Source organism: Colletotrichum spaethianum (assembly GCF_022836535.1).
Source record: "Colletotrichum spaethianum MAFF 239500 DNA, contig63, whole genome shotgun sequence".
Classification (NCBI taxonomy): domain Eukaryota; kingdom Fungi; phylum Ascomycota; class Sordariomycetes; order Glomerellales; family Glomerellaceae; genus Colletotrichum; species Colletotrichum spaethianum.
In genome coordinates this window covers 118,846-138,897 of record NW_026054833.1, presented here as the reverse complement: position 1 = coordinate 138,897, position 20,052 = coordinate 118,846, and the positions used below count along the sequence as shown (strand labels likewise).

At 54.4% G+C, this 20,052-nt stretch overlaps 5 protein-coding genes across 5 annotated transcripts; 1 reads left to right on the top strand and 4 right to left on the bottom strand.

Moving 5' to 3' along the window:
• Positions 1-442: 442 nt before the first annotated feature.
• Positions 443-5,067, bottom strand: ColSpa_12421 (anucleate primary sterigmata protein B; the record flags this gene model as incomplete). The annotated part of the gene is made up of 2 exons (XM_049278633.1): positions 443-1,621; positions 1,672-5,067. The coding sequence occupies 2 exons, from the start codon at positions 5,065-5,067 to the stop codon at positions 443-445; spliced, it is 4,575 nt and encodes a 1,524-aa protein (XP_049134590.1).
• Positions 5,068-7,902: 2,835 nt separating this feature from the next.
• ColSpa_12420 (uncharacterized protein) lies at positions 7,903-8,249 on the bottom strand (the record flags this gene model as incomplete). The annotated part of the gene is made up of 3 exons (XM_049278632.1): positions 7,903-7,933; positions 7,997-8,096; positions 8,156-8,249. 3 exons carry the CDS (start codon positions 8,247-8,249, stop codon positions 7,903-7,905), a joined length of 225 nt encoding a protein of 74 aa, XP_049134589.1.
• A 2,180-nt stretch (positions 8,250-10,429) lies between these two features.
• Positions 10,430-13,984, bottom strand: ColSpa_12419 (ankyrin-1; the record flags this gene model as incomplete). The annotated part of the gene is made up of 1 exon (XM_049278631.1): positions 10,430-13,984. One exon carries the CDS (start codon positions 13,982-13,984, stop codon positions 10,430-10,432), a length of 3,555 nt encoding a protein of 1,184 aa, XP_049134588.1.
• Positions 13,985-16,686: 2,702 nt separating this feature from the next.
• ColSpa_12418 (uncharacterized protein) lies at positions 16,687-17,939 on the bottom strand (the record flags this gene model as incomplete). The annotated part of the gene is made up of 2 exons (XM_049278630.1): positions 16,687-17,738; positions 17,852-17,939. 2 exons carry the CDS (start codon positions 17,937-17,939, stop codon positions 16,687-16,689), a joined length of 1,140 nt encoding a protein of 379 aa, XP_049134587.1.
• A 1,530-nt stretch (positions 17,940-19,469) lies between these two features.
• On the top strand, positions 19,470-19,955 carry ColSpa_12417 (uncharacterized protein; the record flags this gene model as incomplete). The annotated part of the gene is made up of 1 exon (XM_049278629.1): positions 19,470-19,955. The coding sequence occupies one exon, from the start codon at positions 19,470-19,472 to the stop codon at positions 19,953-19,955; it is 486 nt and encodes a 161-aa protein (XP_049134586.1).
• Between the last annotated feature and the right edge of the window lie 97 nt (positions 19,956-20,052).

Sequence of the window (20,052 nt, the reverse complement as noted above, 5' to 3'; positions counted from 1 at the left end):
GGTCGAATCGCTTTGCGGCAAATGGTCAGGCGCGGTGGGGCTGGCGGCGGCGGAGGGAACCCCGAAGGAAAATTCGGGGAAATATTGGGGTAGATGGGCACGCTTTGGTCACGGCTCGTGGCGCAGAAGTGAGAAGATGGACCACTGAGTGCGGGACGCGACCATCATAGCATCGACATATACACTGTCATGGTCAATCCGACCTGCCAAAGAACGCCAGATAGAGGCTTTGGTATTAGACTATTGTACCCAAAAGGCGGCCTGTCCGCAAACTCCACCAAATCCCCAGCGAAGACCATCCTTCGTTGCTGACGTTAAAAGTGCTAGAAAGAAACAAGACACAAGAGAAGTCGCCCGCCCACTCCGGCTCTAGTAATGATACAGACGGTGAGAAAATGATACAAACGAAACGACCTAAGCCCCTCGCCCCCCTCGTCTCCTTTCAGCTGTCTCCTAACTGCCCATTGGCCCTGCGTATGCGGCTCACTTCGCTCCTGAGATCGCGGTTCTCCGTCTCGAGGCCGCCCAGTCGCTGCCTGGCCGCGTTACGGTCCTGCGAGCGTCCTTCGCGCTCCGCCTTGAGCTTGTTCTCGAGGTCGCGCAGCTTAAAGATCCATCGGTTGTCGGTAGGATCTCTCTCTGCAACTGTGTTCTCGAAGGGATTGTGGTTGACGGACCCGGGCGTTGTCGACGTTACCGTGTGGCTGGAAACGCTGCGCGTCATCGTGGACGCCCGCTCACCCTTGCGCGGCTTTCGTTCGCGATCGCGAGGTCCCGTGGGGATAGATGGGGATGGACTGCCACTGGCGGGCTCAGGGACGGCCGCGCTGGGATCGTTGCTTGCCGGGTAGGCGGCTCGGCTCCTCACGTCCTGGGCGGTTCGCAGCGTCGCGTTTTCCACCTTGAGCTGGCGGTAGGCATCCTCCAGGCGCGCCATTCTGGCCTGCTCGTACGAGCCCAGAGTCCCGGACGTCATGCTGTTGCGGACAATCGTCTCCAACCGCTCCAGCTTCTTCGTCCGGGTCTCCAGGTTGTTCTCGAGGCTCTGGTACTCGCGCCACAAGTCCCGCTCCACACCCTTGATGCGGGACGAGAAGCCGCCCACCATCGTCTCAATCGTCTTGATCGCCGCTAGCAGGTTCTTGCTGAAGCCGGGCAGCATCGTGGCCACGGCTTCCAAGGAGGGTAGGGCACGGCCGTTGATGAGGCTGTTGTCGTGCGCCCAGTCGGTGCCGCAGAGGGCCGAAAGCCGCGTCCACAGCACCAGCAGCAGGTTGTTGCGCTCGGTGAGCTGGTCCTTGAACGTCGCCTCGAGCTGCGCAATCCTCTTCTTGTCCTGAGCGTGCGTTGTCTCGAGCTCCGAGATGCGCATTTCTTGCGTGCTGGCCGTCTTGGACACGTGAATATGCCTCGTCTGGAATGTCTCAAACTGGTTCCTGGTCGTTCGGTGCGCTTGTCTCTCCTTCTCCAGCTCTCCCGCAAGTTTGCGAGATTCCAGGCCGTGGGATTCAAGCAGTGCGTCGCGCTGCTTGATGAGGCGGTCCTTCTCGACGAGTGACGCCTTGGTGGTGTCCAGCTCGCGGACGGTGTTCTCGAGCTCGCGCTGGAGCTTGGCAATCGACTGCTTTTGTCAGTGGCGCGAACTACGTGCGGAGTCTCCGTATTGCTCACCTTGAGTAGGCTGGAACGCGTCCCGTTAAGATCGCCCAGTGCCTCTCTGAGATTGTTCTCCAGCTCCATGAGCCGCTCCTTCCATTCGGTCGCTTCGACTTCGCGCGAGGTAAGACTCTTACGCAACCTCCGGGCTTCGTCCTTGGCCGCCGACATTTCGCGGTTGAGCTCGTTGACAAACTGCTGCACCTCCTCCTTCTCCTGGTTCGAGACCATCTCGTGCTGCCGGCGCTCGGTGGCAAGGCGTTGCTCGAGCTCCTTGACCCTGTCGCGCTCGTCGCGCAGGCTCTGCTCGGTGTTGGCGAGTGCCGCTTCGAGGTCGCCGATGCGGATCTTGTCGCCCTCTTGCTCCTCGCGCAGGAAGGCGATTTCGCCCTGGCTAGACTCCTGTTGCACGCTGAGGCGCTGTGCCTTGTCGTTCGACTCGAGCAGCTTGTTCTCCAGCTCCTCGGACTCCTTGTTAGCGTCCGCGAGCTCTTGCTCCAGCTGCTGAATCCTGCGGATCTTCGCGGCCTGCTCGTCCTCCAATCCCACCAATGCCTCGCTCATCTTGCGCATCTCCTCCTGCAGTGCATCAAAGTTCTCCGTCCTGTCGTTGAGCTCCAGCTGGAGTCTCTGGATCTCGTCGCTTCGTTGGTCGGCCTCGCCCTCAAGCGCGTCAATCTCCTCTTGCGCCTCTTTCCGCAGTGCCTCAAACTCCGTCTCCATGTCGGCTTGCTCTCTAAGCGCCTCGTCCCTTTCAGCCTGCAACGCCACGAGGTCGTTCATGGCGTTGTCGAGGTCCTCCTGGAGGGTGACGGCAATCTCCTCTGCCTGCCTCTTGCCCTCGACTGCCGTCTCAAAGTCGGCCATGCACCCCTCGAGCTCACGCTGGAGCTCCTGGTTCTGTAGTTTGATTTCGCTAATCTTGTCGCGCGTCTCGGCGAGCTTGTTCTCCAGCTCTTCGCGCTCCAGCTCGTCGGCCTCGGTTATTTGCGTCCTGCTGGCGCTCACGCGTGACATGGACCTGTGATGCGCACCGGCCCGCGATGCTGAGCGATCGAGGAGGGAGTCAATCGTCGACGGTGCAGGGCCTCCTCGCCGTTGTGCCATCTTCAGATCCTCAATCTCCTGGTAAAGGCGCTCCTTTTCGCGGTTCCTGGACGTGAGCATGGAGGTCTGCGCTCCAACCTCGCGCCTAAGCTCGGCGTTCTCGTGGCGCAGCTGCTCGCTCTCCCTGCGCAGCTCATCGACCAGCGTGCTGGCGGCACTGAAGCCGCCGTTTGTCTCGAGGTCTCCCGAAAGACCAGACACGGGGCGACTGGGCGATGTCTGTCTTGGTTTCTTAGTGATGTTGTAGATGTTGGTCGTGTGGTGCAGGCCGCCGTGTCCGCTGCTCATTTCTTGCTTCATACGGAAGATTTCGTCGCGAAGCTTGCGGTTATCTTCGTCAGACTGCTCGCGTCGGGCCGTCTCCTGTTCAAGGAGATCCTTCCAGACATCCGCCTCCTCCTGACTACCGAGGTTGCCGCTTGTCCTTTCGCCCAGCGACCTGACCACTTCACTCAGCTTGCGCTTCTCTGCCTCTTTTGCCATGCTGTCGTTGCGAAGCCTCTCAATCTCGGTGATGTACTCCTCGACACGCTCGCGCAAGTACATGAGTTCCTCCTCGCGCTCCTGAGCATCCTGGTCGGAGGAGCTGTCGTTTGATGAGGCGCCGCTCCTCGCCGTGCCGGGTCGGTCCTGGTCCTCCTTGAGTTGCTTCTCCAGCTCCTTGACCCTCCTCCGTAGTGCCTTGTTGTCGCGCTGGATGACGGCGAGGCTCGTCTTGAGTTCCACGTTCTCTGAGATCATCTCCTTAACACCCTCTTCAGACAGCTTGTCAAGGCGGTCGCTGAGGAACATAACCTTGAGCTTGAGGTCGAAGTTCTCCTTGGACAGACGCTCGATCGTGCTACTTTGCTCCTTGAGGGTCAGGTTCTTACCCGATCTCGTAGAAGCCCCGAGCGGCATATCGGAGGGCTTGCGGGGGGTCACGAAGCCGCTCTTGGTTCTGTATTCCTTGGCCAGGGACTCGGGGACATGCACGTTCCTGACATGGCGGGCAATGACGGTATCGGTGGGGGCGGTGAGGTTCTCTTTGGAAGGTTTCGGCGTGGCCAAGAGGTCGTCGTTCCGCGTTGGCCGTCGTGGCGTGAATCCGTTCTCGACTTCGTCAAGCGTCTCGAGCTGGTTTGGCAACGACTCCGGGTCGTCCATACCAGAGACCATGCTGCCCATGCTCACGGAGCGCGACAGTATGCTGCTGAGGCTGCGAGGCAAGCTTGACGTGGCGGCAGCGCCACCGGACTGCAGAGCAAAGTCGGCCCCCATATTGGCGGTGGCTTCACTCTCAAGATCATCATGGGTATCGGGGTTGGTGACGAAAGAGGAGACGGAGGACCGCTGACTGGTGACGCGGCTTCGCAGATACTTGGGCCGCGTGCCGTAGCTCAAGGAGTGTCCCGGCGTGCTGCCAGCATCGACCGAACCTCCACGAAGGCTTCCGTCGGACCGTTTGCTGCGCAGAGTCGTAGATATCGAGTCGGCAGCAGACTCTGCGCGAGAAAACGAGGGCTCTTCGTCCGTGTGCTCGGCCGGGCTCGGCCCAAGCGATTGCTTGTCGGTCCGGTTGCTCGCGCTGGACAGCGCCCTGGAGATGGTACGGGCAGCGGCGGCGGCGGCGGGGGACGAGGACATGTTTTCGAGGGAGGAGGTTGTGTTGGAGACATCAGCAGAGGCGGAGTCTTGGGGTCGCAGTTCGGAGAGGTCGTTGGCATCCGACTTTTCATGGTTCGCTTCGGATCTCAGCCGGGGGCTTGGGCTGGGACTTGCAGGGGCGTGTCTCGCGGGTGCAGGGGACCTCGCAGAAGCGGCGCCGTCGAAGAGGTATGTGTCATCGGTGCCCTCGTGGGTTATTGTCGGGATGGGAGAGAGGCGCGAGACGAAGCTCGACTCTACGTCCTGGAGGTGGGCGCGCACGGCAGACTCGGCCAGGGAGTCGCCATGACGCGAGTCGTCAAAGGTGGCGCCCTCGACGAAACTGCTGTCCGGGACGGCGGAGGTCTGGGGCCGCGGGGGAGGAAGCATGGATTCGTTTGAGGGGTCGGGGCCGGCTGCGGGCTTGGAGGGGGTCTTGCGGCCGGTGTCTTGGTCGGTGTCGGGGTTGTGGTTGTGGCTGTGTTCTTGACCATGTTCATCGTCGTCGGGGGGGTTTCCGGTGGGAGTGTTTCGCGACTCGTCGGCGGCGATTGTTTCTGAAGGAACGAGGTGCGAGGCATCGTCGTCCTCCTCCTCTACGCGGCGGGCGGTAGTCGGGCGGTTGTCGCCGTCATCGGGGTTAGGTGGGCTCGAGGGCCGCTTCTCCTCACGTTCCATGGTGGATGATGGCTGCGCGGGTCGGAGGATGCATTCGGTTGGTTGCAGAGGATCGATTCTTTGTCTCGCCCGGTCGTCAATGGTCCTTGAGAGGACGGGTGGCCGTTTTGGGTTTGAGGCTCGGGTCGTGAGTGGTGGTGGTGGTGGAGAGGAGGAGAGGGTTTTGGGGGGGGTTGTCGTAGGTTGGGACAATCAATGGATTAATCGGTCGGAGTATGCCCCGTTTGGCGATAGGCCTCTGATGGGGTCGATAGAGTCGAGAAGCTAAGAAATGTCAGACTTTTTTCTTCCCCTTTCCCACGGCCCCTCGACGGCATCCGTGGGCGTATATCTGGCGTAGCAGTGCGTAGCGGCGGCAGCAACGACAGCGACGTGTCGCACGGAGCATGTGCGTGGATGCAGACAGACGTGGACGTGTGGATGGAACATGGATGCCACACCACACCTACCACACGAGGGATACATGGAACTTGGAGACTGTGCAGCCACTCACAACGGGCAAGACAAGAGAGAGCACGTACCTGCAATGGTGCTTCCTTCTCTTGTTGGACGGCACTGCACTGCGACCTTGGAGGTCTGGGCTGAGAGAAGAAGGAGGTGTGAAGGCAGGGAGTGCGACCGACTGGGAAGGTACAACGATACACTCAGCCAGTCCGAGGAAAATAGAAACAAAAAGGGACACTCGCGAATTTTTTGCTGGAATGACTAGGTAGAAGGATTTGCGTGGATGCTACACAAACCTGCAGCTTGATTGGGGATTATGATCGAGGCCAGACACGACCTGGAAGCCACGCAACGGAGGTGTCGTTGCGCTCGGTCCCTTTGGATTTGTCCAAGCATTCGGCGCCCATGTTTTTTGTTTTTTTCCCGTTCGCTTTCTTTCTTGCTACGTACTCTCGCTTTTTCGTTGTCGGGTCCCCGTCAAAAAAACAATGACTGGCTATCCCGGGAGATGCGCTCGAAAGTGGCACCTCGAACAGCAACGGGCAGCAGATTTTCCCCCTGGCCCCCCTGGCCCCCCCTGGGCATCCGCGTAGCTTCGACCACTAACCGTCTTTGTCGGGCGTCCTGGAGCCACCAAAAAAAGCCCAGGCTACTCACTACTGGTCTCCGTCGGCAACCCCTGTTTTCCGGTGTCTCTCGTTGCTGTGACACCCAAGCTGGATCGGGACTGCCAAGTGGAGGAAGCTCTTGCTGTGTGAATCGTGCGTTTATCGTGCGGAGTATGCGTTCCTGTCTCGCTCCTTCTCTCTCTCTCTCTCTATCTGTCTTCGCTCTCACACAAACAATCACTCACTTGTGGCTACGGGCAGCGACGGTGGCCGCCATGGCGCATGCCGAAAAGAACCAACGGCCAATGACGGAGCTCGCCATGGCTCCCGGGGCCGGATGTCGCTGTGTTGCACCTTCCCCTGATCTGCCCGTCCTGCCGCAAACGGGCACGCTGCACGCCATTGGCCGAGTGGGTCCTTCCCCTTCTTCGTCTTTCAGCCCGTCAGCTCCCTTCCCTCCTGAGCTTGTCGATTATTAGTGTACATGGTAAGTTAGTGCTCGCCCCGACAGACTCCATCCGATCCGCGAGATGCAGGAGATAGGGGCGTCGCCGTCCACTGCACACCTCGAATGAATCAATGTCAACCTGCCAGCTGCCGAATGCACGCGCAGAGGAGAGGCAGTTCATCCCCTTTTCACCTGTCGGTCCAAACTCAATTCCCACGCCCGTCTTCCGTATCGCACGTTATTCGAGCAGCTCTCTCCAATGAGGTGCCGCATGCCATCTGCCGCGCAGGATTCTTCCCAGCCAGCCCGGAGCTTCACGATAATTGCGTGGCGCGCAGTCAGCTAGGACGAACAGGCTTTGGGGCATCGTTCCCCAGCCTGCTCTTCTGACATTGCCACAAGTTTGATCCGACATTGTCCATCTCGATCCTTATCTCTGGGACTCGGTTGGTCAATTGAAAGCATCTTTTATGAGTGCCAATTGTTCCCATCAGACTAGACATCTTGGCTCAAGCACATCATAAGAGAGGAACGAGATAAAAAGAGTAGACAAGTACGATGCTATTCTGGTGATTCCTCACCAAGTATCTGTCAGAACGGTACCCCGCAATGCCCTGAAGATATGGTTACCTACATGAACCGGCCCTCCCTGAACAGCTTGTGGGCGCGCAATGTCGACATGATGACGGACCCCCCGGGCAGTTCATCCGGCCGCCATGTCCCAGCAACTGCACCCCATCCACGTGCTCCTACGTCTGAGAGTTGAACATGTACCCCATTCTTTACTGGCTGGCCTCGACGGACTAGGTACCGTTCCGAAGGTACCTCACAAATGGACTAGCCATGCTGCCATCAGACTCTGGGTTTGCCTTTGCACACGGCATAATGGAAATTCCGTGCGTGCGCGTCACTCGAATACGCCATTTCTTCGTTGGTTTCGTGATAGCTTATCCCGCCGAGATGCAGCCGCCAGTCTCATAGAGAGATTGGCCATGCTTGAACACACCTCGGGATATGAGACTTTGATGAATTGACTTCATTAGTAGCAAGACCACGAATCATGCATGAAATCTGACTTCTGGACAGTGTTCGCTTCTCCTCGAGTTTGATGACCAGCCATCACATGCCCCTTTCCGCGAGAGCAATGGATCCGAGTGTCGAAGAATCACGAATAGCCACAGAACATCACGCTGGACATATTTCACCAACGAGTCAAAATTATTGAAGTACAAATGGTTCATTAAATTGTGTAGTTCTATGCTACAGCATCATCGCTCATGATACTATTCCCATGTCTTCGTAATAACAATCATATCCGATACATTATTGGCACACTTAGTTGGAGATCTTGGAGTTGACCTTGGATCTGTAGTCGCAAGCATGGTTAGCAAACCATCGCGGGCATATCGTGGAGCAGGGAAGCACATACCCGGTGACCTTCTCGTAGAGACCGCGGGCACCGTCGGTGATCTTCTCGTCGGTGCTGGGGTTGAAGTCGTGGCCGGCCTTCTTGGAGCCAAAGTCGAAGGCTAAGGTTCGTTGTCAATATCGAGTCCTCAGTTATCCCTCTGAGCACAACACAACTCACCCTTGTCAAGGGGGTCCTGCTTCTGCTGACCGGCAGCAGCGGCGTTGTTGGTGTTGCCCTTGCTTCCGCTGGCGAGGTTCTTGAGCTGATCCATTTTGAAATGTGGTTGTTTGTTGGTGGTAAAGGTAAAAAAGTTTGTATTGTAGTTGTGAATGAGCTTGATGTTCTGTCCTTCTACACTATTTCTGCCGAGGAATTATTCACTCTTTATATACACCTTTCACCAGGGCCAAGCTTTCCATCATCCCGGAGCGCAGGCAGGTCGAACGAAGCTTGCAAGGCGACCCCTCCCCCGCTTTCCCCATCAAAGCTTCCCACCATGACCTAATCCCGCCGCCATGTGTGACGGTTGCACACAGCCCCCCACCCCAAAGCCCGCAAATTCCCAGTTTCGGATGCGAAAAGACAGACGAGGTCCCCTACGTCATCGACCGTCAACGCCTCCGGCACTTCTGCATCGCCCACCCTCCAGGGACCAACAATCCCAATGGAACGCACATCGTAAGGGGGACCTGCCTGAGCGGCGATCCCTCGTTGGTCGGGCTCGGCCCCACCCAACGACGCAATCTGCGCTGGGCTGTCAGATAAGAACGAGACCAAGCGACCCAAGCTCCGACGGCGAGCAAAACAAGCTTCGTGGGACTGGAAACCGGTCTGGAGCTTCGCCGCCCGTCATAGGGGGTTTCTAGTTCTGGTTCCTGATAGACCGTGCATTGCACTGGTCTCCTCACGAGAGGCGAACATGTCGTCCAAGCCGCCGAGTCCTCAAGGTCCCCGAGCTTACGTCTAAGAAAAGAAACAGGGTGCCAAGAAAGAGGGGTCTTCGCACATTCGTGCCCTTCTCCCGAGATCATCGAGAGATCCTTGGCGGAGAGCTAGACGAGAACGGTGTACACCGCACCCGTACCGGGAGGCGTAGAGCATGCATCGGGCAGTTGATAGTCGCTGGATCTGGCGGCGACGAAGCCGAAGCAAGCACATCATTGCCGATGCTCGACGCCCGCTCCCTCAGATTGGACGGCATCCACCGGGACGAACGCATGGTTGGGGGAGCCGACGAATGATCGGTCCGCATTTTCTAGGATCCGAGACTCGGGCTACGTCAGACAGGCATGGGGACGGGCTCCCGGCGCATGGTCGCATGCGAGGCTTCGGTGGGCTGGGCCTTATCGCCGTGCTAGCGGGGAACCGGGACCAACATGTGACGATGATCATGACGACGGATTCGGCAGTCAAGGAGGATGTGAAGAGACTCTGGGAAAAGAACAACTTCTCCAATGTTTCGGACCTGGGTTGCCCATAGCAAGACCAGGCGCTTTTGAGGTAAGAATAAATCCACTGTACTGCCTTTGTGAACGCCATGACAGAGAAATTTGCAGCCAAATCAATAAATTCTCGCAAAATCTCCGGGCGTTGGTGAGAAGCAGAGGTCACGAAAATCAACAAGGTCAGCTTGAAAGAGAGAAAGGTCTACTTGATGGTGGAGCGGTCTCCATTGCGTCTGCTGGAAAGCCTTTCGTCGATGCTAGTGGTAGTGATAGATGATGTGATCGAACCTGATGTACCAGAACTCTTGTGCTGTATGGCTCTCGGAAGCGTGCAGGGTGATCAGGAGTATAGTGAGCGGTGCGGTGCAGTGAGCAACCACAAACTCCCTCTATAGCTACGCAAGATGCATTCAGCCAATCGCGAATCAGCTATCTTGATCAGGTCAAACCTGACATGATCAAGCTTGCCCGCGACGCAATGAGTAAAGCAGAGACCCCCAGGGTTCTTGTGTAGTTATAATCAGGGTGTTAGTCATCGCGAAAGACAGAAAGGATGTTCCCTTACTTCTCTCTTAGGACAGAAAAGTCGGTTAAGCGTGTGTTGATTGCCCAAGTCTAATCTAGGCTTCCCAAGCTAAAGAGGTTTCTATCTATGTCCCTGACCAGATTGTGCTTAGCTAAGAAACAAAAGAAAGCAACGCAAAGACCACCCCGATGGAAGCAGAAAACCCTGCCCCGTTCCACTATTCCGTCAAACACCTGCGCCAGTACACTTGGGATTGTTGATCGATATGGGCTATGTCTTTGGTGGTAAACCCTTCCAGTCGGGCCTGGTCGACATGGCGGTGCTCGTAAAGTAAGTCTTGCACGTATCCCATAGGTAAACCCGCCCAAAGCGCAATCTCGAGATGCCGCAGCCGCATGATCGCAGATTCCGTAGCAAGACGGTATGTTAAATTGCTTGATTTTTGGTCCTATAACTTTCGTTTGCAAAAATCGTCTAAGATCATGCCAAAGGAAGACAAAACAGTGCGTGAAGCCCTAACAAGTCGTGATCTTCGACGTAATCAATGTCGGTCACAAAGTTGTCGAAATCGTTTGCTGGAGTCAACCAAAACGCCTGAAAAGCCAGGCTGGCTTTGATCATGTCTGGTATTTGACTTCCACCCTGAAGTAATACCTTGACCACTCGAAGGTGAGATTTCTGCATAGCCCACACCAGTGGCGTGTAACAATCCTGGTCTTGTGAATTGATGTCCACCATATTGTTCTCAAGGAGCAATTGCACAATATCTGTATGTCCTTTACTAGCGGCCCACGAGAGTGCTGTACGGCCGTTCTTATCGCGAGAATCTGGATTCAAGCTCGCTTGGAACAAAAGGAGACGAACCGCATCCTCATGGCCCCCTCTTGCGGCCCATATAATTGGCGTGGCACCATTAATATCCTTTGAATTCGCGTCGACACCATACTCAGGGAACTTATTTGCTGCAAGGTCGTCGTCAGTTGGTACAGCAGGTGGCTTCGTCGTTTGTTGGTAAATGTTCCCAGACTGCCCGTTGTCAGAGTTACAGGTTGGCGGTGTCCGTACGTCGTTACGTATTGCTGTAATACCCATTCGCAAGTCGAGAAAAGTTCTAAGAACAGCAATTTGACCCTCTCCAGCTGCCCACGACAGCGGCGATCGACCGTGCCCGTCTCTTGAATCGACGTCGACCTTTCCTGTGTTGATGAGTGTGTTCACTACGTTGTCGTGACCGTATTCAGCTGCCCACGACAGCGGCGATCGACCGCGCCAGTCTCTTGAATCGACGTCGACCTTTCCTTTGTTGATGATTGTCTCGATAAGCAATTGATGGCCTCCTAACGAAGCTGCTTGTAGAGGGTTAACATGTATGCCGCCCTGGATGTTGGCATCTGCTCCCTTGTCGAGAAGCATCTGGACGATCTCTGTGTATCCTCCGTATGAAGCGGCCTGAAGAGCGTTGCCGTACTTGCCGCCCTGTGCGTTGACGTCTGCGCCCTTGCTAAGGAGCATCTGGACGGTCTCTCTGTGGCCTTCTAATGAAGCAGCTTGAAGAGCATTGCCGCACTCACCACCCTGGACGTTGACATCTGCTCCCTTGTCGAGAAGTAATCTAACTACTTCAAAATGGCCGCTGTCTGATGCTGAGGTGAGGGGCGTCCATCCTTTCTTATCAGCGACTGTGATGTCTGCTCCTTTGTCGAGAAGTAATCTAACTACCTCAAAATGGCCGCTGTCTGATGCTGAGTTTAGGGGCGTCCATCCGTCCTTATTAGCAACTGTGATGTCTGCTCCCTTGTCGAGAAGCAACCTGACTACCTCAAGATGGCCGTTAGTTGATGCTGAGTTAAGGGGCGTCCATCCGTCCTTTTGAGCAACTGTGATGTCTGCTCCCTTGTCGAGAAGCAACCTAACAACCTCGAGATGGCCGTTAGTTGATGCTGAGTTAAGGGGCGTCCATCCGTCCTTTTGAGCAACTGTGATGTCTGCTCCCTTGTCGAGAAGCAACCTAACTACCTCAAGATGGCCGTTAGTTGATGCTGAGTTAAGGGGCGTCCATCCGTCCTTTTGAGCAACTGTGATGTCTGCTCCCTTGTCGAGAAGCAACCTAACAACCTCAAGATGGCCGTTAGTTGATGCTGAGTTTAGGGGCGTCCATCCTTTCTTATCAGCGACTGTGATGTCTGCTCCCTTGTCGAGAAGCAACCTGACTACCTCAAGATGGCCGTTAGTTGATGCTGAGTTAAGGGGCGTCCATCCGTCCTTTTGAGCAACTGTGATGTCTGCTCCCTTGTCGAGAAGTAATCTAACTACCTCAAGATGGCCGCTGTCTGATGCTGAGTTTAGGGGCGTCCATCCGCCCTTATTAGCAACTGTGATGTCTGCTCCCTTGTCGAGAAGCAACCTAACAACCTCAAGATGGCCGTCAGATGATGCTAAATTAAGGGGCGTCCATCCATCTTTATCAGAAATGGTAGTATTAGCTCCTTTGCCAACGAGCAGCTTAACCATCTCACTATGGCCATTTTGCGATGATGCATGCATTGGCGTTTGTCCAGTTTCATTTGTGACAGTGGCGTCGGCCCCTCTCTCGAGAAGTAGCCTGGCAACCTCGACATGGCCATTCTCTGATGCTAGATGAATCGGCGTACAGCCATCATCATCTGCAATGGTGACACTGGCCCCTCTCTCGAGAAGTAGCCTGGCCACCTCGATCTGTCCATAGTAAGATGCCACATGCATTGGAGTTCCTCCGCCTTTGTTTGCGACGTTTACATCGGCCCCTTTCTCGAGTAGTAGCTTGGCCACTTCGATATTGCCACCCTGCGATCCCGCGTGTATTGGAGTGTCTCCATGTTTGTTTGCGACGTTGAAATCGGCCCCTTTCTCGAGAAGCAGCTTAACCAGCTCAATATGTCCATGGTAAGATGCCACCTGCACTGGAGTTCCTCCGCCTTTGTTTGCGACGTTTACATCGGCCCCTTTCTCGAGTAGTAGCTTGGCCACTTCGATATTGCCACCCTGCGATGCCGCGTGTATTGGAGTCCATCCATCTTTGTCTGCGATAGTCGTTTGGGCTCCTTCTTCGAGGAGCACAGCCGCAATGTCTGAAGCGCCATTGGAACAAGCTTCAAAAAGTGCCGAGCTTCCAAAGCTGGCAGTCTCATTCACATTACAGCCTTGCTCCCTGACAAGGTCAATGACCAGATTTACTAGTTGAAGACTCACAGCGTAGTATAAAGGGCCAGGTTGCTCTATCTCTGCCAACACAGGTTCTTCTTCCACATGTTCTGATTCCACCATCGTCCTCCATGCAACCCAATTTGGGTTGCTTCTGCTAAAGAATCGGACAACAAGCCTAGAAGTTTCTATATCGTCACTGTAACCAGACTTCATGTGGTGATGCCAAGAAGTGGCGGCGTAATTGCGGAAAGACACACCGTTGGGAACTGGCGATTCGAGAGTGTTGTCGTTCCAGACTCGGGAGAAGCTGATGTAGTGAAGACAAGCCTTGGCAAGCAATGTGTTTTGTAATTTCTCGTGGGATGCTTGCAGGTGCTCGTTCTGCTGAAGCCAACTCGGCGGTGGGAGGTTGGATAGAAGGTATTCACGGACAGTGAAATGTACCAGATACACCGTCTGTTGGCTTATGGAAGAGTCTGATGATTCACTTCGAATCTCTAAGAGAGGGCTGCAAAGACCAACGATTTCACTTTCGACATAATCCTCGTCCACAGCGTCAGGGAGATCGTCCAGTGGCAAGTCTTCGACATCGTCAATAAGCGCGGCTTCGGTAATTTCGCAAACCTTGAGTGGCCGAATTGCGAAAGCCGCCCAGCGCAGGAGAGCACACGCGCGCAATCTCTTCTGCTCTCCGTACTGAGTAATGTTAGTCCAAGTCTGATCGTAGAGACGATCAAGTCCGGTAGGGCTCTCTTTGATGGCCTGTTGGAGTTGTTTCTTGTTCATGCCTTTTCTCAGAGATTCCTCGTGCAGCTTAAGCCAGAGAAATTGCCCGTCGCACCGCTCGGTCATTGCTTCAGACAGTAACGACCGGACATCATCGCCTTTTTTTGGCAGCTTCCTGTCGACAATGTCCCTGGAAAGGGCAGCGGTGTCCTGACGTACATCACTGGGTGATATCCTGTGCTCTGCGAAGCCCTTAAGCGCAGTGTCTGTCAGGGCTTGACGGATCATGGGCTCGTTGCGGCTTACTAGGAGGACTCTGGTGCTCGTTCCAGCGATAGTGTCCGTAACAGAGCGAAGGAACGCCGTGACCGAGTCGCTTAAAGTATCCCGAGAAGTACATTCGTCCAATCCATCAATCACACAGATACACCCAGGAATAATTTGGAGCAGCCTCGCGAAAATCGTCATGGACGTTGCGCGTGTCGCGACTGAGTCCACATCTGCCTCCCACCTCTCACGGATGTATTCGAACGCGTCCGTGTTGTAAGACATAAGCTGAGAGATCCATGATCGTATGGCCAAGAAAGGGTCGTCGCGGGTCTCTTGGTCGGACGAAAAGAAGAAGTGAGCTACGGGTGTTTGGAAGGTAGAGGAAAGGTGCTCGACAATGCGGGCACAGAGTACCGTTTTCCCAAATCCTGGTGGTCCGTTGATCCATAGCAGTTTTGCATTCGTGCACCCTGAGGCAGCCCATTGTATAAATGCTGGTTGGGAAAAGATCCAGTCACAGGTGCCCGTTAGTCTTCTCTGAAGGGAATTATGGTAGAGTTCGTTCGGGAGGCGGTGGCCTAGCCACGAGTGGATTCCCTGTCGTGTTTCGGCTTCATGATGTTAGCTCCAGACTGAGAAGTACTAGGTTGGCCCTTGCCTCGAATCTCCCCTCGAACTCGCGCCAGGACTTGCTGCCACTCGGAAGACCAACCATGGTCTGAGGATGATCCTTGTCATGGTTAGTGGAAGAGTTTCGACCATGCTCGGAATACCTACCTAACACATTCATGAACGCGTCCGTCGACGCTGTGTCTTGTTTGTGTACTAGTCGCGTATCTTGTGCGGCGACTGGTGGCACAAGGTTATGCAATTCCTGCACTAGCCTTCCGAACAAGTCGACCTGCTCTATACGTTCTGCTCTGCCTCGAAGTGACCAATCCAGCTTCCAGCGTCTCGACTCAGGCGGCGCGCCATGACAGGTCCGCAACTGGTGCGAGCCCGACAAGTCGTCGCCTCGGGCGACGACTTGTTTTGGGCGCCGTAGCATCGCATCGCCGTCATCGCAGATAAATTTGATGATATCCCGTAAGAGGGCACTTACGGCTGCAGATATGGCTCTATTATCCAGCGCCTGATGATGGTTGTCCGACAGTCTCCCATGTTCAATCCCAACAGCGCGACCCCATTGCTCGAAGCGAGCCTTGACAGCGTTGAATAAGGTGTCTTGCACGCGTGCATCAGCCCGGGATGATCGATACGATTGCACCTTATCGATAGCCTCTAGGCAAGAGCTAAAAAGACCGGCGAGGCCAATGATACCGGCGGCCAAGCCAACAGGCTCCATGGTAGTGTATTGTCGGTATGACGAGTTGCGTCGATTAAGGGTTGTGATTCTTGTCATAAGCAGCACACGGCCCATGTTTAGGTTTAAAGGTGGTTGTTGAAGACACTCCTAAAAACCTGGGCCCGGCGGGCTGGTGCAAGGCGACTTCGAGGGTTGGTGGAAGAACCCCGCGCTGCGCAGCCACGTGCACGTCGTGGCTGCCTCACTCAGCATAAAACAACAGGCCATAGAGAGTACCATCACTTTCGTGGAGAAGGATTGGTTCGCGGACCTTCGTGCAGCACCTCTAATGCTCAGCAATACGACAAATCGAACCGAGTGGAGCATCTTCTCATCAACTGCCAATCGACGCCATTTCGGCCAAGGGTGATGGAGAGACCTGGGAGGAAGGAATTCCATTCTCAGGCAAAATCAGGCTGCAGCAGCAGCTGTCGCTGACCCGAGGTCTGGTGAGTATGGCCTTATCATCACCGAACCAAGCCAGTAAGAGCGAGGATACCAAGCACCACTAGCCATGTGCAAGAATATGATTGGTAGCCTGCTACGGCGGGTTGCCGCTCCTAGCTACCCTGTGTTGCTTGTTCACCTCTTCAGACATTGTGCAGGCACCAGAAGCAATAGAAAGTGAGCTAATGCCAAGGTGTACGCTGATTGGTACTTTAGTAGGCTGTTGTGACACAATTGTGCCTCCTGTATAAGCGTTTAGTGTATAAGCACGATTAATGTCACAGTGTGTAGTCCGGATACGGCTGCTGCGGCTGCTGGGCGACGTCCGCGTTAGGCCTTAGGTGTGAATATTGTAGTGTAGAGGGTGAATACCTATCTAAACTGTTGAAGTAAGCAATGCAGCAGTCTAACCTGGTCGAAAGTGGGACAGTGTGGGTGATTGTTAAGTTTATACCTTCGACGGGTTTGTCAAGTTAAGTCAGTTAACAAGATATCCCTTGTTGTAATTATCAATTCTATGTGTCTTTGGACAATTCCCCTAATCTGCCGACTTGCCTTTTTGCTCGGTGATAAATTTATAAGTCATTATATTTTGCATGTTTGGCTAACGAAGTCCGTCCCAGGTACGCATTCGACATTCGCCCAGATTACCCTACTTTGATCAGGGTTAGGCTGCCACCTTGCCTAATTCTGTCATGCCCACGTAACAGATATAAATACGTACTGTGTATTAGTTATTTAGTACAGGATGTGCCGGATTGGCAATCTAAACAACAATTTGCACTGCTATACTTGTAGCTGTTGCAATCATGTGGCCAAGCAACAAGAGCCATGCGGTAAGCTTGCTCTGCTCCTTTTTATTCTCCTCAAGTTCCCCCAAAAGTTTCCTCTTTTCTTCTTCAGTGTCTCGTAACTCCTTCCGACGCTTGTCGTTCTGTTCCGATTCTGTCTTGTCCCCTAACTCTTCTAGTAGTGAATCATACTTGTTTGCGTTTGCTTCAATCGCTGCCTCCTTCCTCTCTGCGGCTAGCTTTGCCCTTTCCAACTCGTCCCTGAGCCGTGATATCTCCCGACGGTACTTTTCCCTGTTTTCATCATGCAATTGGGCGAGGCTCACTTGCATGGCCTTTTGCCCTTCTTCGATGAGGCGCTGCTGATTCTCGAGCTCTTTCCTTTGCTCGCGCAGGGCCGTCTGCCACTCGAAGTCCTGTTCGTCCATGGCAATCCTGTTTTCATCGCGTAAACTCTGCAGTTGCTTTTCAAACATGTCGCGAATCTTGTTCAGCTCGCGGTCCACCTCTTGACCTGCCGCAGTACGCTCCAAACGCTTCTTTTCATCGACGAGCTCGCGCTGAATCTGCAGCGTGGCAGGGCCGTGTGTTTGCCTCTCCGACATGAGCAGGTCGATGACCTCAAGTGCCGAACCGCGGTTATGCCACCGCCGGACAGGGCTCCCCCTCGCGGCCATTTCGGCCCAGAAGCCACCATCGCCAATCAACTCGTGCTCCCGCCGTTTCGCCACGCAAAATTCCTCCTTGGACCACATGCTCGTGGTCAGAACAACGTGCCTGTACGCGTTCTCGCCACAGAGCTCCTTGAACATGCGCAGGTTCCGGAGAGCCGAGCCCGTCATGCGGTTGTCGGATATGCGATGCAGGTAAATGATGCCCGCAAGCTTCTTGCCGTCCTTGTACATCTTGGACATGCGGGCGGCAATCTCACGCAGCACCTCCGTGTCGGCAGAAAAAGTGTCATCGAAACCCGGCGTGTCAAGGAGCTCGATCCGACCATAGATTTCATGATCGAAGTGGTAGGCGGCTGTAAGCTTCGTTTCTGTCCCACGATAGCTCCGAGTCAGAGTACGCACGCCAAACAACCAACACAAAAAAAAACAAGAGAAGAGACAAACAACATGGCCCTGCGCTACGTACCAGACTTCAGGGTATGGCCTATGATGACGTTGTTGCTGCTGGCAAGCTCGGATATGAAGGTGCTCTTCCCGGCCCCCGTCACGCCCATTACTGCAATGACGGGCCTAGTAGTGAGTTAAACAATGGTGAAATATATAATTTGTGAGTCACTGGGAGGGCAAGTATTACCAATCATCGCCTGGTCCCTCATAGACGATGGGAGTACCGATGCTTGCTAATTCTTGCGTTGAACGCATGTTGATGTTTGGTGTCAAATGTTGTCGCAGTGTTGTTGACTCTTCTGTCCTGCATGATGCATCCCTCCACGTATGATCTGGCGGGGCTTGCCCAGTAAATATATCAGCTTTAATCTCAATTGGTTTCCTACTTCTGACAGCCTGCCGACCTTGCACATGCAAGCTACAAGCGAGTCTCACCCAGGTCTCTTGGGTATCTCCATTGACAAACCGCTGTTGCCATCAGGCTACGTTTCCGTCTTTACCTGCCCTGCCTGCTTACAGCAGCCAAAATTAGGACCCACCACCCATCTCTTTGAACACAGTATCGTTACAAAAGTATGACAGCATCATCTGCTCAGCAATCCCTATTCCTCGAATTCACTCCCTAGGTGTACGCCACGGACTTTTCCCCCACCCCATCAAGGATGCCGGCCAGCATGAGATGCGGCACGGTAATTTCCATACGGAGATAGCTTACTGCAGAGTCACCCAGGATGTATCCGAGCCTTGCCTTGATATAGCTCACCTGAAGTGCCTCCTTTGACTGATCCTAGAGACAAGGCTTATCAATTGGAGGGTCGGTCGTGTCAGCTGCATCCCGGAGCCTTGTACAACCCTCCTGCACGCCTTTCTATGGGGTCGAAGCCAATGAGATAAGCCGGCACGGTTGCATGGTGCTTTATCCGAAGGACTTTGAAGGCTGATTTGGATTCCGGGCGCTAATTATACTTGATTTCATCATGGTTATGCGGGTTGTCCTCCCTTGTCAGCCCCATGTAACTAGGTACTAGACGGAACCAATATCTCGAGACACAATTTGCCGTCGTTACAAGGCTGGGCAAGAGTTAGCAACTCACATCAAGACGGCAGATGGAGCTGACAGATGATCTTACGGAAATGGTAATAGCAGCGTGGCTGGGTTGGATTCTATTGGCACACAGCCTGCGAAGAGGCCATCGGGGGCGGGTTCTTGGGATAGAGGCGCGGCCGAGACCCCGTTGGCCCCCCCAAATATCCGTTGTTGCCTTGTCTTTATTAGGTCCTTGAACGTAATTGAAAACTCCAAGACGTATCGGTCATGGTCAGCATTCTTCGAGCTGATGGTTTCTTAGATAGGCAGGTAGGTAAGCACAACAAGTACTCAAAACCTCAGTACTAGTGAGTACATCTAGAAAAGGTTTTGCCGGGACTGTAGTTTCACCGACCGCTGCCTGAGACGTACGTATTCGTCCTCACCTTAGCTATACGCTTGCTGAGTGGTCTACTATATACAGGCACGCCACACACTTGTACCCCTCGACATTTTCATAGCCTGAAAGTGACCATTGTTAGTGTTGCTTTGTTGTCCTTTTCCGCAAATAAGTTCTCGCCTCTCTCTCCCCCGGCCTGCAGCTAAGAAAATGCCCTCCACTACAATGAAATCAGTACCCAGCCGCTTCCCCTTCATCGAGGCATTCTCACAGGCTGTCTCTTCTCAGGAGAGATCCGGCCAGCGCGCAAGCACGCTCATACCCGCAAAGGTTCTGGTCAACCTCTCTGGCAATGTCCACCGCGACCTCAACTACGTCTCCCGGCTGCAGGAGGACGTAGATGAGACGCTCAAAAGCTGCTCCCAGTACCACACGACCTGGATTCAAGAGGTGCGCCGCGACGCATCCCAGGCCCTGCTCGACTTCAACTCATACCTCGAGCACAAGATGCCCGCCAGCAACAACGGCGGCGCGCCTCTCAAAATCACAAAAGTAATAAAGAACAACAAAAAGATGGCAAGTCTCGAGAGAGAGTTGAGTGCCGCGCATGCCGGCCTGGTGGGTATTATGGGCTTTTTGCAGATGCTAGGGCTGAAGAGCGGAAAGTTGTTGCTCGATCCCACTCAGGCCCTATAAGGATTGAAGACGAGTTTTTTTTTGGTAGTAGAATAAGATATTGAGTTTATATGTTTCATTGAAAATGAGAAGACGTAGGGGAAGCGACAATTTATTT